At 34.3% G+C, this 24,852-nt stretch overlaps 1 protein-coding gene across 1 annotated transcript in view; it reads left to right on the top strand.

Moving 5' to 3' along the window:
* Positions 1–24,852, top strand: part of MALRD1 (MAM and LDL receptor class A domain containing 1) — a 336,021-nt gene that overhangs the window by 95,749 nt on the left and 215,420 nt on the right. The window contains exons 20-22 of the mRNA XM_012731266.1: positions 7,027–7,114; positions 11,769–11,945; positions 13,505–13,667. Coding sequence (XP_012586720.1) covers positions 7,027–7,114; positions 11,769–11,945; positions 13,505–13,667 — 428 coding nt within the window. The remainder of the gene's footprint in view (positions 1–7,026; positions 7,115–11,768; positions 11,946–13,504; positions 13,668–24,852) is intronic.

Genomic DNA, 24,852 nt, shown 5'->3' on the forward strand with positions numbered 1-24,852 from the left:
TGCTGTTCCATGTACGTCCCAGCAGACCTCTTCTGTCTTGTCCACTGCTCCCCTTAGCAGTGTATTTCAGTAAATCCACCTGTTCTGTTCCCCACTCTGTCTCTGGTGAATTCTTTCTTGCCTCCTGCACCTCTGGCCTTTACTCCAGTTTTTCTATTAACAACAAAAAAAGTCAGGCATAATTATTCAAATGTTAATGATACATCTTCAGTCTTCAATAATGAGAAGTAAAATAAATATTACTAGGTTGGATTATAAATATTGAAAGTTGCCCGTAAACTAGAATAAAAATTATATGAACCCTGTTCTGTTTCCAAATGATTGAGGAGATATAAGCTATTTTGCTATTTCCTCTATCTTGCTGTCTAATTATAAATTATAAATAAATAAATACTTTTTCCCCCTATGGTAGCCAGAGCAAACTGTTTTTCTTGCTTTTTTTTTTTTTGTCATTGCTGTGCCATATAATTATAAAAGATCAATGGAATTATAATATTGAATAATAGTTATGGAGGCCATAAGGGCAATCTAAAACATACAAGTAATAAAGTGATATTATGAAGAATATGATGCAATAAATTGAACTTATTACAGGAAATAAAGACAAATATTTGACTTAAGAAGAAATGGAGGGCCCTCCCTGGTGGTGCAGCAGGTTAAAGCATAGCACTAAGAAGCTTAAGCCCCTTCTGCATGAGTTCAATCCCCACCTGCCCCGGAGGTGATCCACATGGTGAGGCAGACCTCTCCTGACCTGCCCGCTGCTCCCCTCAGCAGTGTACTTCGTCAATCTGCCTGTTCTGCTCCCCACTCTGTCCCTGGTGATTCCTCTCACCTCTCTGGCCTGTACCCCAGTTCTGTATGAATAAATAAATAAATCTTAAAAAAAAAAAAAAGAAGAAATGGAAACTCTTAAGACCCCAGTTTCAATTAGAGAAATTTAATTCACATTTAAAACTTCACACAAGGAAAGCTCCACGTCCAAATATAGGTATTAATTAGTTATGTTGAACAAAATCTTTATGAAAAAAAAGGAGAAAATATTTACCCAGCCCAAACCAATATTATTCTCATCACAAAACTAAACAGTTGTCATGAGACCAGTCTAAATTGACATTTTCTTTCTAGCAACTTGTGTTCAGCAGTATTTAAAAAGTGATCCTCTACAGAAAGACCAAATGGGGTTTAGCTTAGCGATGCAAGTTTGGGTTAACATCTGAAAATCTACCTTGTTAATAGAAAAATGAGCGCAAACAAGAGTTGCGTGGCAGGAGCCACAGGAACCCTTTCTCTCTTTTAGTGTCTCGTGTGGTCTGTCTCCATTTTCACTCTAGACTGTGTTTAAGCTTGTTAAAAGCAGGGGTAGACATGAAATTTGCTTGTTAGGGTGTCACAGGTTGGAGGTGTTCCATTTTCTTTTCTTTTCTTTTTTTTTTTGGTACAGAACATTTTCTTGAGGTGTTTATTTCTGTTATTGATACTTACATTAGATACTGACTTTAATCCTAATTAGTCATAAAAGCCTCAAGTCAGATTTTGGGACTTTGCCTTCTGTGTTTCATTCTAGTCTGTATTTCTGTCAAGTTTTATTCATGGAGACATTAAGCAAAATAACCATGGCTAACATTTATTTAATAGTTTCTGTGTATCAGATGTGTTTTGAACATGATCAGTAAGAGGAGAGCGTTCTGCTTTTTCATGGAGAAAATCAAAGTATTCTGTAACAATGTTAGTGTAAGGTGAAGGAGATAAAGGGATTCATTTAGCCATGTCTCTTTTTCTTAAGGTTAAAATAAAAATTTTAACTTTAGTAGAACCAAGCTGTAAAGATTTGCATTGTCGTACAAGGGTTCAAATTCTTAATTACATGTTTAAATTGCCTTTAACATAAAGTTCTCTTGACTCAAACCATAGCAAAATGACACATTATGAGCCATTTTGAACAGCAAGAAATTGGGTGTTGATCTAGACTGTAGTCAACTGAAATGTCCCATTATGGATATAAGTTTTCTATAAATTTTCAGTCTAACTATGAGCACACAGATTATAATTACCTAAAAAACATGGACCAGTTCACAATTTTCACAGTATCAGTTAAACTCAGATGTACATATGCAGATGTGCAGATGAATTACAATGAACCATGATGACAGTGGCCAAACTCGTGGATATGTGCCTCACAATCTCTCACTCTCTGTTTTTTCAGTGTTTTAATATTAGAGCTAAGTGGGTCATGTGGTTTGCTTGTCTTCCAATACGTTCATTGATAACATTTTATAACGCTTGTCATTTTTGAGCTACCTCTCGTTTTTCCTCACAAGCCCTAGTGCTTGGGATGAAACAAAAAATCATTTGGTTTTAGAAGAACTGTTTATTTTAAAACAATCTTCTAAGAAGCTTGAAAAAAATTATTTGGAAGAAATATTCTTCCTACTGATTTCCAACATGGTGACCTTTTGAATTTCCAGCATGGGTTAAGATGAAGAATTGATTTTACATTTAATAGGGAATGTAGTGTAGTGTAATGAAAGTTTGTAATGAAAAATGAGAACAATTCTATAGTCAATTTGCTTGAATTTGAAGTACCAAATTAAAATGAATTAGCTTATTCCATCATGTTTACAAAAAATTTATCTTATTTTTTTCAATGTGTTCCTTGTTTGGGGGGAAATACCATCATAAGAGGTTTTTCTGTTAGATTAGTCATTGTCTGTAATTGGAGATGATTTTAATACGGAATTTTCTTGTTTTGCTTTTGATAGATACATGAGTTAGTTGTGCTGCTATGTTGATTTGGTATTTGATATTTAATATTTTACATTTTAATATTCATGTAAAATGAATGCAATTTATCAACTTTTATTTTAAAAAATATGAGGAAATGACTTGATAAAATAGAAGTAGCATCAAATCAGGAGTTTGAATACCTGGATTCTAAAATTTAAATGACCCATTAATGAATGATGATCTTACATCTGTTACTTCTGATGACTAAATATTTCCTCAGAATAATGAAATTATATATAAATGTTTATCTGTTCCCCGATATTGGATCCTACTGTATCTGAAACACATACTTGTTGGTGGGGATACGAACACAAATATATGACCATTCTCTTCATGGAGCATCATTATCTAGAGGGAACAAATTTTCAGTTAGTCAGGGAAACATAAAAAAAACAATTATAATCAAAAGGAAGTGACATCTGAATCAGCCTGGTGGTGTCAAAGATACTGTATTACCTTTGTCTTTCAAGTATCCATAAAAGAGCCTGTATTGGAGGTAGGAGACAAAGAAGTCTATGCAAATATTCAGATTAGAAACCACATACTGATATAAACAACCACTAAGTAGTTCTGAAATTCATGGTGCATAAAGTTTGAGGCAGAGAGGAGTATATACAGGACCTAGTCCTGCTCAAGAGTGAGCGCAGTGACTCACAGGAAATGGAGCTTTTAACCTTAAGTGTCTGGGTCAGAGAGATCACTCTGTTGGCTCCAGGGAGGACATGTTTAAAAGACACTAAAGCTTTATTTAGAAATTTTTCTTTTGCTTTTAATCTTGGATTCTCATCAACAATGCATTAGAGTGCCAGTTGTTGCAAATAGCAAGTGTGCATTTATAAATTAAACAAAAAATTCTTGCTTTCAAGTGCTTCCCAAGTGTATTATATTAAAAATTGACACATTGTGCTATAATTTTTATTCTTTTCTGAATACATGCTGGCTAATAATGACGGCAGTTTGAAATAACTTTTTCCTCCCCTGAGTTAATAGAGACTATAAGGGATTTGAAAGTAAAAGTTATGATCAAATTGCTTCTTACATCTATATCGTGACAATAGTTTCCACATCATTTAAAATATTTGGTTGATAATATTTTCTTAATTATATAGGAATGTGAGTCTAGGCAAATCTCTAGAACCTAATTGGTATTTGATTTTTGGTTATATTAAAGCCTTTAATTGTATTAGAACTAACAGTCCAGTCCCAATGCAGTTGCAAGACCACTCCAGCTTACTTGAAATATGCAGCAGGAACAAAAGGAATAACTTAGGAGGCTGTATTACTTTGCAAATTTCTAAGTTAGTGATCTTTCTAATATAAGTAGACCTGGTCTCCACAGATAATGCAGGGCATCTGGTCTAAACTGGAACTTTCAATTACCCTTTAAGTGATTTAGGAAAATCTGAATAGAATTTAGTATTAATACCTGGCATCCCTAAACTCCAGAATAGCAATAGTACCTTCTCTTTGTGTGACTCTTTTCTTAGAATAGTTTTGAAACCTTTTGACAAGACTAAGTTAAGTACAGGGCAAAAGCAAAATTAAACCTCAACAACTATAACTTTTTCCCAAGACATGATTTGTTAGCAAGTAGACTTTTAAAAAATGGATGACTAATTAAAAGTTCAAAAGAGGCTGAAACTTGCTATCATATATATAAATTGACATTTTTAGTATTTCAGTTTGAAGCTATTATTCATCTATAGGGTTTAGGAAGGAAGTTATTTTGATGAAAATTATATTAAAATTATGCCTTAGGATAAGACCAAGTTGTGTTCTGCCTTGGGTTTTCTGCTTCTCATGACATTGAATGTTGATGGAAACAATGGCAAGCACTTGTGTAATGTATAATAAAAACCCATAAGTAGAAGCTTTGTGTATACCAAATCACTCACAAGTTCTGCTTAATTTGTGTGGCTGATGAATGAGAAAATTTTCACAAGTGGCCAATTCTTTAAGGTGTGACTATATTAAGAAAACGAGGAATTCTTTGGAACCATTGAACCCCCACAATGGAATGGCTGCATATGAATATATATCCTTATCATTAGCTTATAGATATTTATTATATAACAAGAATGCTTTCCATAATCTATGGGATGTTGATACAAATTTTTGTTCTTATTATGAGATTAGAAAAGTCACAAAGAGTATACCCAACTCAATACCATTTATTGTAATTTATTTTAGTTTTTCTTTGATTGGCATCATCTATGCCGTGTGTTAGTATGTCCTATGTTGTTTTGCAGTGGGATTAGACACATATTGATTCAGGGACTTTTTTTTAAAGATTAATTAATTTATTTATACATACAGAACTGGAGTACAGGCCAGAGGTTCAGGGGCGGTGACAGGATTCACCAGACAGAGTGGGGATTGACAGCATACATTGGCAGAGTGAGGATTGACAGAGACAGAGGCAGATCTATGAAGTACACTGCTGAGGGGAGTAGGGGGCTGGTCAGGAGAGGTCTTCTTTGCCATGTGGATCTCCTCCGCGGGCCCAGGATCAAACTTGCATTGAAATGGCTGCGCCTAGCTTGCAATGCTGCATCCTAACCGGTTGCACCACAAGGGAGGGCCCAATCCAGGAAATTTATTAGCAATTAGCAATCCTTTTGCTAGCCCAATTACTTAGACTTTTTTCTCCATAAAACACATATTTTCAGGCCCTCCCGGGTGGTGCAAGAGGTTAAAGCACAGCACTAAGAAGCTAAAGCCACTTCAGCATGAGTTCAGTCCCTGCTCTGAGGTGACCCACATGGCGTGGCAGACCTCTCCTGACCAGCCCGCTGCTCCCCTCAGCAGTGTACTTCGTCCATCTGCCTGTTCTGCTTCTCACTCTGTCTCTGATGAATCCTCTCACCGCCTTGCACCTCTGGCCTGTACCCCAATTCTGTCTGCATAAATAAATAAATAAATCTTAAAAAAGAAACACACTTATTTTCTCACACTATGTTCTGCCATGTTTTGAATGTTGACATTTTGTTTATTGAAAATAATCATAAAATTTTGTTTTCTTCATTTCTTTTGCACTTTCTTCTTACCACAATATTTCTTTCAGTCATGATGGTGGCAAGAAGGCACATTTTCTACTTGAAGTGATCAATTGTAAATCACAGAGCATTTCTTGTATGACACCAGTAAATGTTCTTTAGGCAACATTAGAGAGATATACTTGCCAGTTAGATGCATAAGCCTTCCTAAGTTGATTAATTTCCTTCATGACAAATCAGGTAAAAAATTCTGATAACCTGCAAGAATGTCTAGAATGTTGGGGGAAGAACTTATGAGGTTTGAGGTCAGTCATTTGGTATTTAAAACTTTCTGTCCTTCGACTAGGACATCAATAAATAATGCATGAACAGCTTTTGATGAAAGACAGAATTTGAAAAATGAAATAAAATTTCAACACTCTCATATACCATTTGTGAGGAAAAATGAAACAAATATAGATTCACACAGTAGTGAAAAAAAGAATGTGTTTTTTAAGTCTGAGTTTGCATAAAGTTTTTTTTTTATTACTATACTATGGCAGGATTACTAGTAAGTATGCAACATATTTGCAAAAGTATTAAAATAATTCATCATGATTAATTCCATTATAGTAAATCTCATTTCTAATCACAATCTGCCATACACTGTACCGGTCTGTCAATATTTTATATTTTACAGCGTTTTGGGGGAATTGCACCTTCTGTAATAGCACAGATGCCATCTGAGTTCACTGTGATTAATGTGCTTCTGAAGGAGATCTAATAACGATTAGCCCATTTCAGAAAGTATTACAGAATAAGGTCAATGTGAGAAAAATTTTAAGGCTTTTAAAATTGTACATTTTAGCAAGTACCTTTGGCTGCAAATTGGGTTTCTTGAAGGGTGAAAAGGTTTAAACTTAGAAACAGATGATCTATAGGGACACGGGTAGGAAAGGGAATAATTTGTTTCCAAATACATGAAAGGTGAGAAGAAAATAGGCAAGTCTAGAACTAATGGTTGAAAGCTATAGGGAAGTATATAATAATGCAATTTCAGATAATGAAAGCTTTCCAGAAAGAGAATGAATTTTGTGGAATCCCCTTGTGTCAGAGTAGAGGTATGATACCTACTTATAGAGATTATTGCAAAATGTTTTTTAATGGTTCAAAAGATAGTTCTCTTTAGATAAATTTTGAATTCTACCCCAATCATGAGTATATGTAAATTAACTTTTTTTCCCAATATCAACATATTTCCTAGATTATGGTGGAGGCTTCAGTGGGAGATGGCTTCACTGGAGACATTGCAATTGATGATTTGTCATTTATGGGCTGTACCCTCTATTTTGGTAAGGAAGAACATTTCAGTATTTGAGTATTTATATGTCTGTGTTTTTGGTAAAATTTCAACAAAACCAATAACTCATTTCCAAAAATATTCCCAAATATCCACAGTTTTATTTCTAACTAGATTGATCCTGGGAAAACTTGTTACAAATCTTTGCTACTAATTAGTCTTAAATTCTTTCAAACATAAAGAGGTTTGAATTAGCTGAGTTATATCTCATCACATGCAAGATATTAGGAAATCAGCTCTGAAGTGAAACTATAATTCCGTTATATTAGAGGGGTTGTGATAACCAAAGTAGTTGTTGCCTTATAATTATATTGTTTTGGGAGTTAGAATAACCTCCCAGTTACCATTGGTGATGTTTTACTCTCAAGCTAGACCTTAAATATTTTTTAGGTTATTATCCATTTATTCTCCATTTTATATCTTTTTTTTATAATAAAGCAATTACATGTTTTCCAAATTTATATCCATCTTTAAACTTTTCCCTGAAGCCCCAATTTAAATAAAGATCATCTACTCAGCATCTCAACTTACATATTGAGATACCTAGTAGCTATGTCAAAGATGAGGAAAAATAACCTAAAATGAACATATTTCAGGTTTTGAATAGTTTTACTGGGGGAAATTCATCTGGGCATTGCAAAATGACATAGTAGGATGATACCCAGCTCTTGGAAGGTGATTTTTGTCACCAGGACTAGATATCCTTAAACTGCATGAGAAGATGGGAGCATTATCTCTTTCTTAGAGTCATAGGAGGATAGTTAACATTAAGGATCAATTGTCATCATGCACATAGAGCATACTATCTTGTGCTATAACTAAACCCTCAACTCCATTAGTGTCATATCACTGGCTAGAAGAGTCCCAGCCCCTCCCAGCATAATCAGAGAGCTGGATTCCGGTTCTTTTTAGTGTAGCCAATGACACAGTTATGATCTTCCTCCTTCTCATTCTGGTAGGATTAATTACCTTTATCATTTTATGTGGTGATTTACCATGGAGCTCAGCAGAAAGTCAAATACCTCTGAAAGGCCAGCAAGCAAGCAAGAAAGAATTGAATAAGTTTGCCATGTCTCAGTTATTCAAAGTAATTTCTTGATCTTTAATTGTTCCCTCACTCCTGCCATTCTCATGCCTCTCTATTTTAGTGATTGACAGTTGATTTCTTGATGCATACTCTTCATTAACAAACCTGGTCCACACCTTGTTTCAGATACACTCAAAATTCATGATTTCTCCTTAGTTTCACAGCTCTCCTCTAGTTCTAAGACACCCTGGATTATTGCAATAGTTTTTTAAATGATCTCTCTGCTCATTTTTTTTATGACATAAGTATTTTAATGCCAGTTTTACCAAATGTAAAATAAGGCACAATTTATTATAGTTTTATTTCATTTTGTAATTTTTACTGTTGTATCATAGCATTATACAATTCAAGTGTTCATTATTATAAATTGATGTCTTTTCTCTCTACATTTATTACATTAAATTACATTAACCACCATAGGTCCAATTCTATCCTTCACCAGCATATCTTTCACAGAATTATTTGCTTCTGATCTTGAATCATATAAACTATTCTCAAAGCAGCTGCTACATTGTTTTCTTCAAAGTTATATTGTGTTATGCTCAAACAGATTGTATTATGCTACAGTCAATCTTCCTGTGTTGTCCTTTCTCATTATCAGCAGAAACTAAACATCTTCTAATAGTGTCAAAGGAATAAATGACTGATTCATAGAAATCTCTGACTTCACCTTCTACCACTCTGCCTTTAATTGACTTCTTTCAACTACAAAGTATCTTAGCTAATCCTTGAGCACGACAATCCATTTATGCCTGAAGGTCTTACAGCTTCTCTCCCTCTTCTTGGAATATACTTCTTCCATTTGTTATTTGACTCTCTTCTTTACTTCTTTCTGATCTCCACTCAAAAATTTCTTCTTTAGGGAAGCCTTCCCTAAGCATAACACGCACACACACACACACACACACACACACACACACACCATCTTCTTATCTGACATTTTCTAACTTTTTTGCCTCTGTTATTTTTTTTCTACAACAGCTATCACTTCAATGTTAAAATGAATCATTTCAATGATGAAATTTCTATTTTTCTCCACAATAATGATAACTGTAGAAGAAGAGGGTTGGCAGCTGCTTATACAGTGTTGTTAGATGAATAGGTAGATAGATGCCTATCTTTGCAGTATTTTATATACTTTTATTATTATTGCTAAAACTGTAAGTGCTTCTATGTGTAAGATACTGTATCATTTTCAGTCATCTTTTGTAAGTTAAATCTCTGATTTATAGACACATGCATTTCTTTCTTGCTTTTAAATATGTGGGCTGGCTTAGGAAAACAATAGCAAATATATGTGTTAATGATTCATAGACCTTTATAATTCTATGTCATTCCAACCTATATTTCCCCATTCCATGTTTCCTGTCCCATGTTTCCTGTCTATCAGGAACCAAGGGTGAAACACTAAGTCCCTAAATGGCACGTTTTGTTGTCAAGTTAGAGGGTGAGGAAAGGAAGCACCTTTGGGGCTTCTGTGGTACCTGGTATGTATCATGTCTGACCATGTCCATTGGACAGTGCAAGCCATGTGACTAAGTCTTAAAATAGGACAGGAAGTGCTATCCTCAGACAAGGAGTTTAGCAGGGGTAGGAAAATAAATTCTCTACAAGAGAAGGAACTGGTAACAGCATCTAGCTCTCATAGATATCAGATCATCTATTTTTATATAATTTGTTTAAAGTTTTTTAGAAATCTAGAATATGGTCTGAGCCATCATAGGTGGGTAAATGGGAAAGTTAAATGGGATTGACACCTTTGTAGTCCCAGATTTACAGAGAACACTGAGAAGGAGATAATCAGCTCAAGGTGACATAGATAAGATGTGGTAGAATATGATATCTGCATTTTTGCATCATAATGTTAACCACTATTACTGTAGTGCTGATCAAATTAAAAATTAAAAGAGTACACAATTAAAGTGCATAAGAGACTGGGAGGAGATACACAATTGAGGACAAAATTGAAATTGTCACATAAGTTTGTCTGACAAATCAGTGATCTAGGCTAGTCCCCAATCTCCTCTCACTCTGATCTTAAGGTGCATCATTGTGACCTCAGGGGCAATGGAGAACAACACAACAACAACATCAGACAGGGAACACAAATCACCATTGATATGGTTTCTGCTCCAGTTAACCTCTTTAAAATACTTTGTGACTAGTGGTTCCAAGATGAAGGTAAAGAGCTGCCAGCACATAGCAGAGCTGTGAAATAGCAGCCACAGAGCATTGGGCTCGATTTTCTGGTTCAAGTTTTTGGAAGAAAGACATGGAATTTAAAAACTGAGCTGTGCAGTTTTAATGTTGGCTTTATAACAAAAGGTTGATGATAAAACCTTTTGAAGTCATAGGCATCATAAAGAAATTTGATGTAACCCTGCCTAAGGTGAAATAAAAATTAGACTCTTAGTAAATTTATTATGCTTAATAAATATACTAAGCTGACCATCAGTCAGGGTTTGTTTGTTTGTTTGTTTGTGACATATTAATTGAGATAGAATCTTTATATACAGGCCTAATTGTAGATATTGACTTGTTTTCAATATAAACTAATCTTGTGCAGCATATTTCCTCCCTGGTCAATTAAAAAAATGAAAACTAAAAAGCATAAACACAAAATAGGGACCTAATTGTTAAAGTTCAGGTTTGTACATTACCTATAGCTTTTATTTTATACTAAAATTTATTTCATTTTTCCTGCCCTTCACAATCAGATTCTTGTGTCCCTATTCTTCCTTTGTTTCTTTATTTTTCTTGAGGTAATGTTGGTTTAATCATTATGTTATCCATTCTCATACAAAATTATCTGTTGAAACATCTTTAATTGGAACAAGGACAAGATTCCATTTCAGTCAAGTTGCAATTGCAAATAAATGATATACTACTTCTGCAGAAACGTATCTCATTTAAAAATCAGGTTAGGGATGACAGGAGGAAAAAGTCTTTAGTATAATTCTTAGTGCCCACATCTGGAACCCTTTTGGTTTCTACCAATATTCCAAGCCCTTTCCTTGGGACTTCTCAGCAAGTTTGAAAAGCTTTTCAATAATATCCATTTTTTATTTTTGCCTATTTTTTTATACGATATATCCTGAGTGATTTGCCATTGCGAAGGCCAAGAAACTATCTTCCTATTTCTGTATAAAGGAATTCAGATTAGCAAATACTATTGAGTATTCCTTACAATATTAAATGTGAAACACCCTAAAAAAAATCACTATGTAAAATTCTACAAGACATTGATAATTTGTGGGCCCTCCTTGGTGGCACAGTGGGTTAAAGCGCAGCACTGCTAAACTGGCTGAGACTGTGACTTCAGTGCCTCCATCCCCTTCCTGGAGGTGACCCAGCAGGCCTATCTCGCCTGCTGTTTTCCTCAACAGTGTACTTCATTGATCTGCCTGTTCTGCTCCCCACTCTGTCTCTGGTGAATCCTCTCACCACCCATGCACCTCTGGCTTGTACCCCAGTTCTGTATAAATAAATAAATCCTTAAAAAAAAAAAAAGGAAATGGATCATTTGTAAATGATGCTTTGTATATTATTTCTTCTCCAGGTAATTTGCCAGTGGATCTTTCAATTCCCCCTGCAACTTTAATTCCAGCAACATTACCTCCACACAACTGTACAGACGATGAATTTATCTGCAGCCCGAGTGGCCATTGTATTAAAGAAATTCAGAAATGTGATTTTAGATATGACTGCCCCGACAAATCTGATGAGTCATCCTGTGGTAAGTGAAATTCTTGAACTTTTTATTGAATGTAGCCATAAGTGATAAGAAAATGACATGCTCTACTGTCCTAGTTTGACATCTTCAACTGGCTATATGCGGTCTTTCAAGTTAGAAGCTATTTATATAAAAACAAAATATAGTTGGAGAGTTGATGCATTTTTCTATCAGGCACAGTGTCTTTAAATTAGTGTTTTGGATTCAAAACACTTGTCTCCATGGACTTTTTTTGACCCTAGAATGATCACTGACTAGCTCTGCTCTAGCCCTTTATTTGTCTCTGCTATTCACATGATAAGTAGGAATATTAAGGGAGGAAGAATTATAATATCCCCAAACTAGACAAATTCACTTACTTTTTGCTCTTGACAAAATGCACATATAAAATAAATACTATGTCAAATAAGGAGTTTATGAAAAGATCGATTAAGATAGATAACATCTTCAACACTTATGCTCTATTGAAAGGTAGTTTTCTTTGTTTTAGAACCTACCAATCCTTGGCTCTTCTATTGGATCAAATGCAGGTTACTTAATTTAAAAGTGAACTTCATAAACAAAGATGCAAGTCCAAGAGAAAAAGTAACTACTTATGTCTAAATGGACCAATAATAAGATCAGAAATAATAAGCACACACACACACACACAAGAAATAATAAACACTTGATGGTTTTTATCCCCTTCTCTGCTGTTTATTGAATAGTAGTGAATTTACTGTTTGCTCTAGTATTTCTCAAGTATCCTGATCATATTAAAAGAGTCTGGAACATATAGGTAATATAGATGGTAAAATTCTAATTTTCTTGTATTAGCCTTAGTAAGAAATTTTATATCTTAAACAATTAAAAACGTTCATATTTATTCTTCAACAAAGAAATATACCTAAGCTAGACAAAAATAATCATAAAAATAAAGCTGTCTCTGGGGGGCCTCCCTGGTGGCACAGGGGTTAATGTCACAGCGCTTTCAAGCTATCCTATCACTGTGGCATACAGAGTTGATCCCCCCAGGGAGCTGACCCACAGGGCACTGCAGACCTCTCCTGTCTCCCCGCTGTTCCCCTCAGCAATGTGTTTCAGTCAGTCTGCCAGCTCTGATCCTCACTCTGTCTCTGGCGAACCCTTTCATCTCCCACACCTCTGGCCTACACCTCCTTAGATGCATAAATAAATAAACGATGAACTCTTGCTATTTGGGACAAAATGAGGAACCTTGAGGGGATTATGCTAAGTGAAGTAAGCTAGAAGGAGAAAGATGAATTCTATATGATTTTTATTTACTTAGGGAATATAAAGAAAACTGAAGCAAAAATAAACTCTTTAACTCTGACAATAGAGTGATGTTTACCAGGGTGCAGGTGGGGGTAGGGAAGGAAGTATTTGCTTGGTGCTAGATTGTGGCTGGAAAAATGGTGGTAGGTGTGCTGAGAAAATATAATCTTGGGACTTGTAAACTGTCACCTCATTTAAAAAAAAGACAGTATTGGTACATACAGAAATCACCATTTATTACAAATTGTGATTAACTTGTATTTTTGTTGTTTCCTCTTATGCAACAGTTATGGAAGTTTGCACGTTTGAAAATGGAAGCCTATGTAAATGGTATCAGCCAACCCCAGGGGATTTAATTCAAGATTCAAATACATTCAGGTGGGGACTTGGTAATGGGACCAGTATTCATCATGGGGAAGAAAACCACAGACCACAGGTGGATCATACGAAGTAAGTGAGCACCTATTTTTTAACATGTCTCTCAAGAATTATTAAGCAACTCCAAATTTCTGCTCTACCACCTTACCGTAACTTGTATTTATTTGATCTCTTTGTATAGAGAAATGTTTAGTTACAGAGCTAAGTAATGTTTAGTTACAGAGTGACAGGGCTCAGTATAATCTTTCATCCAAAATTAAAAAAAAAATCAATTAAAATGTGTGAAAGTTGTGAAAGTCATAGAAACCAGAGGGAAACATAGATAAAGAAATCAATTCGTAACGTCATCATTCATTCAAAAGCACTATTAGGCCTTCCCTAGTGGCATGGCGGGTCAAAGCACAGCGCTTGCAAGCCAAAGGCACCCGACTCAGCGTGGCTTCAGAGCGAGTCCAATCCTGGGCCCTGGAGCTGATCCACACGTCACAACAGACCTCTCCATCTTGCCCGCTGCTCCCTTCAGCAGTGCACTTTGTTGATCTTCCTGTTTTGCTTCCCACTCTGTCTCTAGTGAATTCTCTCACTGCCCCTTCACCTTTGTCCTGTACTCCAGTTTTGTATGCATGAATAAATAAATCTTTACAAAAAATGAAAAGAAAAGAGCACTATTAATATGTCATTTCAAAACTATCCATTCCTCCTCCACCTCCTTAGGACCTTTTCTCCTTTCCCTCCTCTCCCAGCTTTTCCCTTTTCTTGTCTCTGCCTTTTCTTTCAATCTTTAGTCTTCCTCATCATTTATTTAGGTTTTTTCATCATCCAAGACTCAAACTCAAACCTTTGTCTTGGTCCCCAATAAGTAAGTGTTCCCTGTCCTACAAGCCTCCAACCTTCCTTATTTTGTTTGAATAATCTTGAGGAAATGTTACTGAAGACATGAATAAAGGCATTTTATGTTATAGGACTCTTATCCAAACTATTTTTCCTCATAGCTCGCCACAGTTAAAGCTTCTAACTTGCTGCTTCAAAGAAAGTGAATGGTGTATCTGCCGTCCAGCCCCTGATTACTTTTGCTAAAATGACCTCGAGGAGAACCACAATGCTTTAGAGTACAAAGATTTTCTGGGCTGATTTTTTCACTCTGGCTTTCTGAGCTCTCTTTTACTTTCGACTTTATTGTATTAAAATATTTTTCAATTTGACCACAATTGATTTGAAGCTTAGCAGCCAGAGTTGCCTAAAGTACATAGATAGAATAGCAGATGTTATTATTGCTTTGCTTTGATCATATTTGACAGTTGTCAAAAAATTTTTGCAATTTTGCCATATAAATGTTCCTTAGGATACTTGTAACTTATACAAAGCAAAGGGAGGTTTCAGGAAATTGTGTGGCTCAGGTAAATAAGCAACACCTCATGAATTACCTATATTTCCATTAATATATTCCATATATTTAAATATAGTCTGCATTTCTAAAGAGCATGAAATCACCTCCTCAGGCAAAATTAACTTTGCCACGCTTGACTGTTACATATGGAAATGATGTCTAATAGATTATGTATGTATATCCTAAGTTAGTGGTTTCTATCTAACTGGGTTCATTAGGGAGTTTTTCAAAATGTGGATCAAGGGTTAGAGAAAATTTGTTTATATACAGACTGAGAAACACTTGTACATTGGACCTGGGAGTTTTTAATTTTAGTATAATTTAGCTTGTCAGGCTAGGCAATTTTAAAGTTAGCTTATTTCCCTAGATGGCTCTAGGATCTCTTACTTAAGGGTCTCCATGGCAAGAAGTAGGGACTATATTGCTAAAAACAGTGAACTAAATTTATTGCTTTCTAATCCCAATTTTGATCAGAGAAGACTGTTTCATCTCTAAATCTAGAGAAAATTTTCTTTAGAACCTGATGTCAGGAAAAAAAAATGTTAGAAGGTAGTTTCATTAAATAATAAAACAACTGTAAAATGACTGTTGTAATTGAGAAACAGTTTAAGAGCAAATTCCTTACTCAGGCTTACCTGTTGCCTTAGGGGTTAAGTCTCAGTGCTATCACCCTTTAAGCCTGAGTTTGATCCCCAGCCAGGGAGGTGTCCCACATGGCGCAACAGACCTCTCCTGTCTCTCACCTACTGCTCCCCTCAGCAGTGTGTTTCAGTGGATCTCCTTATTGTGCTCCCCACCTGCACCTCTGGTCTACACCACAGTTCTACTAAATATATATATATATATAAAGAAACTTCCTTACTCTCAGACTAGTTTCTCCACCTAAAAGACCCATAATTTCAAGGCACATTTTACATAGTCTCATTCATTGCAAAATTCCTACCATTTTTCCCTCAAACCTCTTGCATACCTGCACTCTTACTTTTTTAATTCTAATCAAAAGAACTCATCATTCTCTTCAATGAAAAGAAAATGTACCTATTTCATGATTACCTGGAATAAGGAAATATTTTAAATTATTTTGGATTTTAGGACTTGCTTAAAGGTTATTGAATAACTTTTTGAATATGAACCAGCTCATTCACCATGCTGACCAGATAGAACATAATTTCTTAAGTGTATTATTTATTTGTAAAATAGAAGTACTTTTCTTAGATTTTTCTTCTTATTTCATAACACTGATCATTGTTTTTCAGGTGGAACATTTTTTTTTTAATATTTATTTATTTATTCATACATATAGAGCTGGGGTACAGGCTAGAGACGTGGAGGGTGAGAGGATTCACCAGAGACAGAGCAGGGGAGCAGAACAGGCAGATCCATGAAGTACACTGCTGAGGGGAGCAGCGGGCGGGTCAGGAGAGGTCTGCCACGCCATGTGGTCACCTCCGGGGCAGGCGGGAATCGAACTGAAGTGGCTTAAGCTTCTTAGTGCTGTGTTTTAACCCGCTGCGCCACCAGGGAGGGCCCAGAACATAGTTTTAATCCCCACCTTCCTTCTTTCTACAAGCTTGACATCATTATAAAGTAAAAAAAGCCATAAATAAAGCAAACTAACTCTGTGACATAACTCTGTATATTATATGTAAGTGTTAGATACAACAGTGGCTAAAAGCTTCCATAAATCTGAAAACATTTTAATATATTCCTGTGCTGCAAGAATAACTATTTTCAAAGCTTTAGTCTTTTAGACATTAAATGCCAGAATTATTGCTTTCACAGAACTTTCCTTGATAGGAAGATCAGACAGTATTTTTTAGGTCAATTTAGATGCCTTAACACTCTCCCAACATAATTTCTAAAAGATTCAGTTTTATAAATCTAGAAAAATGGTTTAATACTGGGTTTTTGAAATGGTTTTGCTGAAACAAAGTCTAACCAGTCAAAATCTAAATTAACTAAGGTAATTTTCTCTAACTTTTAATACACGTGAAAGTCTCATTCCGGTGGCATTGCTGCAGGGTTGAATATAAAGCATAATTATGTCTCTCACACACAAGAAAACATAGTTTTACTATCTTGGCCTTTACTTATGCTTCTATTCTTTCACATCGTCATATACAACAATAATTTGTTTTAAATAAATAACTTAAACCACTTTAATATTAATTTTTTCAGTGTATTTTAGTTTGACAATTTTAAAATTAACTACTATGGTATTTAAAAAAAAAATCAGTGATGAAAAAACCTGTAAACTATGCCTAAATTATAGGTATATGATACACATATGTCACATACAGTGGTTAGGTAATATATTTGTTACACAAGGTGAAGTTTAATGAATATATTCATAAGACAGTGTATGATTTTATATTATGTTAACAAAGATCACTATATTTAATAATGAAATAACTTTGATATCATGGTTTTAAATACACTTTATCGTTTTCATTATATAATTTTACATGTTTTTCCTTTCAACCTCAATAGAATTAAGGAAATATATTACTGTCCCACGCTTCTTACAAAGAACTGCTAAAATTGCACAAAGTTGGGAGGAAGAAGTATCTTTCACAGTACCTGCTCAAAGATTTGGAAATATGAGCATAATTTAATCTCACAAATAATTTTTATTTTACTTATTTAATTTTTTTTTAGGTCACAGTGGTATCCCATATTATATGTGATTCAGAGGTAGAAAATGACACCTCCTCAAGTGTATGTTATACACATATGCACCCCACATGTTCACCATAGTCTGCTACCATAGTCCATTGTGTCCCCTCCAGGATTATGTCCACCCTTCCCTCCACTTCCAGTTTTAATTCTACATACTGATTTCTAGAGATTTCTGACTGGGATATTGACTGACAGTTTGGTTTCTTTCTCTATATTCCAATATATGTGAAACTATTCTATAAATATCTCTTTCCTGATTTATTTAGTTTAGCATTATCCCTCCAGTTCTATTCATTTTATCATAAGTACAAAAGTTCATTTTTGTTTTTTTTTAAGTTTTATTTATTTATGCGTACAAGATCTGGGGTCTAGGCCAGAGGTGCTGGTGGGTGAGAGGATTCACCAGGGACAGAGTGGGGAAACAGAACAGGCAGATTTACTTATACATACTGCTGAGGGGAGCAGTGGGCAAGGTGAGAGGTCTTTTGTTCCGTGTGGGTCAGCTCCCAGTTGGGAAACAAACTCATGCTGCAATGACTGCATATAGCTTCATAGTGAGAGACATACCCCTTGCGCCACCAGGGAGGACCAAAGTATTCATTTTTCTATCCTTGAATAGAATTCTATTTTGTATATAAATTATATCTTCTTCATCCACTCATCTGTCCTTAGAATGTTTCTGTAACTTGGGTACTGTAAATAGTGTTATAATGCACATAGACATGCATATATCCTTACTAGTGTTTTTGCATTCTTTGGTAGATACCTTGGCATAGAATTGCCGAATCATATAGTAGATCTGCTTTTAAAAATTTTGAGAAACATCCAACTCTTTTCTGTAACAACTAGATCATTCTACATTCCTACCAAAATTACATGCATATTCCTTTTTTTCCATGTCCTTGCCAATACTTCTGGTGTTTTATGCATGGACTATTCTTAAAGGTGTGAGGTGGTATACCTTCATGGTGTTGATTCTTATTTCCCTGACATTAAATGCGGGTGACCATTGTTCATGTACCTGTTGCTACATGTATGCACAAAATGTTTGCACTTTTTTTGGATTGGATTATTGCTTTCTTTTTGTTCAGTGGTATAAATTCTTTGTGGATCCTAGTCCTTTGTCAGATGTATGATGTGAAAATCTTTCCTCTCATTCAGTAGGGCATATTTTTGTTTCTTTTAATATAGTTTCTATCACTGTAAAAACACATTCATTTGATGTAGTCCCATGTGTTTATATTCTTTTTCCTCTTGCTGTTGAAGATGAATTTAAAAAACTTGTGAAAAAATTTAACAAAATAGAAAAACCTCTAGGAAGCTTTTAAGGAAAAAAGGGAAAAGTGTTAATAAAGAGAATAAGAAACAAAAGTTATATCAGAGTTTTTATACATAAAGGGATCATAGCGATTACTATGAACATCTGTATGCCAGTAACTTGAACTACCTAGAAGAAATAGGCAAATTCTTAGAAATATACTGCCTTCTAAGATGTCTGAATCATTTTTACAACCTCAGTATCATCTCCTGTCATTGTGATTTGCACTGATACTTCAGTACTCAAATCAAAGTTCTTTATGGCCTGGAAGATGAAGACATAGCCTTGTTTATGTAAGGCACGTATTTCCAAAGCACCATCTCTGTCAGACTAGAAAGCTTAATCGGACATGGAACAAGCATACTCATGAATTCATGTGCAATGTCCAGTCGATAATGTTGCTTTCTGAGAGGGAGGTCCAAGATGTTAGCGCATTAAACCACACTTCAGTTCGACAGCTCTCACTTGGGTGAATTTCTATCATTAGTAATAGCTGAAGGAATTCTCTCTCTCTGAAACTTATTGGCTACATTACAAGTGAAATAAACTAATACTTTAGGAAAACAACATATGCTGTTTATGAACTAATTTTTTTATAGTTACAAAAATCCTATTCTTTTTTTTTTTACAAAAGATTAATTTTTTTTTCACTGTAGGAAAGTATTTAAATATAATAAGATAAACAAGAAGATGAAATGATAATTCATCAATCACCATGATATGCATATATATTTTTAAAAAAGATTTATTTATTCATGCATACAAGAACTGGGGTACAAGCCAGAGTTGCAGGGGTGGTAGTGAGAGAATCTACCAGAGACAGAATGGGGAGCAGAACAGGCAGATCCACGAAACAACACTGCTGAAGAGAGCAGAGGGCAAGACAGGAGAGGTCTGCTGCTCCATGTGGGTCACCCTGCTGGCCAGAACTCATGCTGAAGGGGCAGCAGCTACCTTCTTAATGTTGCTCTTTAACACAGGAGAGCTCTGCATATGCATTTTCAATAAAAAATTAAACATATTGTCTTCCATTTGCTTCTAATTTTATAAACAATCTTCAGGCAACTAATAATTATTAAATGATATATAATTGCAATTGCAATATATGGATGCACCATAATTCAGCAATTTAAGTTTTCAATATTTAATATAAGAATTGCTTTTGATTACAAACAAATCTAATTGGTCTTCGCTCAACAATATACAACTTTACACACCTTGTATTTTATATTTTGACAGAAATAAAGATGCAAGATGTAGAGTAGAATTTTATGTTAAGTTTTATTCACATTGTACAATTTAGAATTTAAATTTTTCTTTAAAAATGTGTTCTTTTGTAAAAAAATTAATAATGAACAATTAGATACCAGAGGCATTTTACAGGGGTAGAGTGGGGATGGGGATCAAAATCGGAGTGGGGAGGGAAGTGCACGGGACTATGGTAATGGCACACGGGTGATTTGGTGATGGGAAGCTCACAGGGATTACAAATGAGATGGAAAAAGGCACAAAATGATGTAAAAATTAATGAAAAAATACTCTTTAGTAAGTAGTGCATATTTGTGTCTATTTTTCTATATGCGTGCCAAAACTGATCATTTTTTCATACTTTTCAATTTGATCCTTTTCCAAGTGTGGATATATATATTTCCTGTCTCTTTTCTTTCCATTGTTTGTTTGTAGCATTTGCTTTTTTATTGTTTTATATGCTCTTCTGAAGCATTGGTATAATTTCCATGTTATAAATGTTACAAAGCTTCTCCCAATTTTTACTATTTATCATATAGTAGACATGTCTTAAAATACCTAAGGGGTACATAATTATGTCTACAAATTGTGTCTTTTATGACTTTTCCTTTGTTATTCTTTTCTCCCACAAGGGTGCTTGCCCTCCCCCCCCCCAAACATGATTGAGATTGTTTTGTAGTATGGCATAAATTAGGTGTATAATGTGATGCACTATTATATGTATGTACTGTGAAATGATTATTGCAGTTAGATTAGTTAACACATCTATCAACTCACTTATTATATGTGTCTCACTTATTATATGTGTCTTATTATATGAACATGTAAAATTTGTTTTATTCTCTAAGTAGAATTTTCAGCTGTGAGCACTTCACCCATATCCCCCATCTTTATTCCTTTGTCTGGCAATCACTATTCTACCTGTTTCAATGGCTTTTACTGTTAATGCATTCCATATATAGATGAGTTCCTGCATATTCATGTCCTGGTTTATTTCACTTAGCATAATCCCCTCCATGTTTTTGCAAAAAGCAGTGTTTTCTTTTTTCAAGTGACATAATATTGCATGTGAGTATATGTAAGTATGTATGTATGAAAATGATAATTTTGAGTTTATATTATGTCTCCTTGTTAAATCCATCTTCTACCGTAATCTGCATTCAGACTTTTTATATATATAACACTTTCATTCTAATGGCAACATTTCCTTACCTTTATAAGTTTCATTTATACTACTTTCCAATTTAATATCTTTACCTTCCTTATTTTAGTTTAGTATTTTCACATCAAGAAGTGAGTTTTTAAATCTCTCTTGGGGGCCTCCCTGGTGGCATAGGAATTAAACCTGAGCACTAGCACCACTATGGTCTAAGTTCATCCCTGGCTAGGGATGCCACTACCTGTGGTATAGCAGATCTCTCTCTCCTTTCTTGCCAACTGCTCCACTTAGCAGTGTATTTCAGTACATCTGCTTATTCTGCTCCCCATTCTGTCTCTGATGAAACTTCTTACCCCCTGCATCTGTGTTCTATACTTCATATCTTGTATGCATAAAAAGTAAAAAAAAAAATTTCCTTTAATTTAAAAGAATTTCACTAAATTGAACTCAAGCTTTTTGTGGAGTTTGGGATACTAAATAAATGGAACAAAGCCTACAGGAGGCTTTATTAGAACAAAAAGTTTCTATTATCTCCTATATTTGTTGTATACACTCTCTGCCTGTACAGAAGCATATGTTAAGGGAGGACAATGAATTGTCTTTATGGTGTGCAAGTTTTTGTTTAATTGTGATGCTTCCCTTTTACAATTAAAAATATATTTATTGGTTGGGTGATATGACTTTAATGTAGGCATTGCACACATCTGACATTAAGAACATAAGCTATTCCTGAGAGTTTATATAATATTCAAATTAAACCATAAACTAGGAGAAAAGATAGTTTTCATTTTGTGATCTTATATGGCACAGATCTTTTCTCCAAGACTATTACCACAGTTTATGCTTTAGAATTGTAGTCAAAATGAAAGTCAAAATGTAGTTTCTAAATCTCGTGGTTTTCTTCAGTAATGCTGTTATTTTGAACTAATGCTCTTCAAGTTTTTTCTGGCTTTGCATTTGAAGAATAGTTTGGCCTCAGATGTCAAGTGGGACAAATCAGATTTAAACATTTTTATTAAAAACAGGTTTGTTTATATTTTTGTTCTGCCTTAAAGGCCAAATAACCAAAGGATGAGATATTGAAGTGTGACATAGTAAAGAACACAGGATAAAGATTCTTTTCATGTACACATGAATTCATATCATTTTAGTAGCCTGGATTATATTTATTTTAAAATACCTATAAAATATATCAAATATTTATTTAAAAAAGTATTCAGCCTTGTACATAGCATATACTAACACAAAGTTAATAAATAACCTAAGTGTATTGGCTAATGGAAGGATATTATATTAGTTCTGTTATTTCTTTAAATCACTTTAATCTTGACTTCAGATAATTTATCAGTAATAAAGCAGCTTTATAGTTGCAGTTATTTGGGATCAGTTTGCAAAGGATGTAGTTATTTTATTTTTTACTCACAAATTGATTTATTAAAATAAAAATTATTTTGAAAGATTATTTTGAAAGAAATGAAATAATATTCACAGAATACTTGATCTTGTGTACAGGATTCACATGCACAAAATCAATTAGAATAAATGACGAGCAAAGCTGTAGGAGACAAGATCAAGATACATAAATTCGTTGCATCTGTAATGAACTACTCCAAAAGGAAATTAAGGAAGTATTTCCATTTAAAATAGTATAAAAATACAATACTTAGCCAAGTAGTGTAATAAATTGAATTGTACAAATTTAGCCAAGATGTTCAAGACTTTTACATTGAAAATCATAAAATGTTGTTGAAAGATGTTGAAGAATTTTAGAAAATGAAAATGCAACTTGGGTATATACATTTAAATGTCCACACTCTCCACATTCACCTGCAGGATAATGTGACCTCTATTAAAATTCTACCTGGATTTTGCAAAACCTGACACCTTGTTTTTAATAATTACATAAGAGGAAAGAAAACCTAAGACAAAGCCAATCAGAAAACTAAAAGGAAGAGCTGATTCCTTTGATTGGTTTGTCTATATTCCACTTACGAGTGAAATCATTCACTGTCAGTCTTTCTCCTTCAGACTTATTTCACTTAGCAAATCCCCTTTGTTATATGTTCAAATGGCAAGATTATTTCTTTTGTTCATAGCCTAGAGTATTCCATTGTGTCTATCTTAATCTGCTCTTCTGCCCTGGGGCATTTAAGATTGTTTCTATAACTGGGCTACTTTGAGGGGGTTGTGATGAACATAGAAGTGTATCTTTGGGTTAGTGTAACTAAACAAACACTAACAGTATTTAACAGATTTAAGAATAGAGACTACCAGAGATTAATTGAGGGTAAAGGTTATTAAGTAAAGAGAGGGGTCCAGTGAACTCTGGTGAAAAAATATTGGTCCTTTGGTGATGGGCATGGTTTGTAGCATATATTTGAGGAGGTATGAACTGTACCACTAAATCTTTCATATTGCAGAGATAAGAGACAAGTAATGGAAAGAATGATGTGTTATAAAAATATAGCTTTTATATTTAAAAAGGTTTTGTAGTGGTGACTATTTGGAGTAGTACATCCCTTTGTGCTTGTGGCATTTCATTGTAGAAATAACTCTGTGATGAATATGATGTGAAATTAGGACAAGAGAGAGAAAAGACTATAAATCGATGTGATACATGTATGATGTAAAAGAAGTTTAACTTGAAGATTCATTAGATAGTCAAGGTGTGAAAGCAAAGAGCAGCTCCTAATAACCCTGGACCAAACCCATTTATTCTTTGTGTTCTAATCAAAAAAGATTTCTATGTTTTACAGTTTTGACTACTATCATGTTCCCAAACATTAATGAAAAATTATTTAAGTAGAGTTCCCTTTGTTAGTCTAGATCCATTTTCTGATATTCTATACTCATTTTAGTACAAAAACTGAGAGTCAGTTATAAAATGATAGTACTTGTTTACTTTTAAGTATACTTCTAACATGAACAGCATTTTTATATTTTCAGATTTTTGAGTGCCCTTTCTATCATGACTAATGGTGCTATAAATAACCAACAACAGCAGTTGCTAATGAACAAAGATGTAGAATAATGTAAAGGTCAAAAAATAATTCATTATAATCCTTTCCAAAGTATTACCCAATGTATTAAAACACTGATATTGAACTCCAGTGGAATTCACAGGAGAGAAATGACACAACATGAGTAAGATTGTGAGAAGGTTAAGAAATACAATCAGTTTATCTGTTCTCTTAATGCAAAAAGTCAAGGGCTAGCTTTCTGTATTTAACATAGAAGAGAGTTTGAGAGATCTTAACTTGTCACTTACTCATATTCTATAATCTCCAGTATGGTATGACTTTATTTATTTTGTGACTTTTATCTTTAATGGTACAAAGATAGAAGTTATTCGGAGTTTAAAATCTCAAAGTAGCCTAGCCTCTGACAACTGGAAAGTTGTTTCAAGGTATAAATGTATTCAAATATAGGAATCATTTAAATATTGAGCATGGGACATGTTCTCATT

The sequence above is a fragment of the Condylura cristata genome, unplaced genomic scaffold, assembly GCF_000260355.1.
Source record: "Condylura cristata isolate star-nosed mole 26May11 unplaced genomic scaffold, ConCri1.0 scaffold00030, whole genome shotgun sequence".
NCBI lineage: Eukaryota > Metazoa > Chordata > Mammalia > Eulipotyphla > Talpidae > Condylura > Condylura cristata.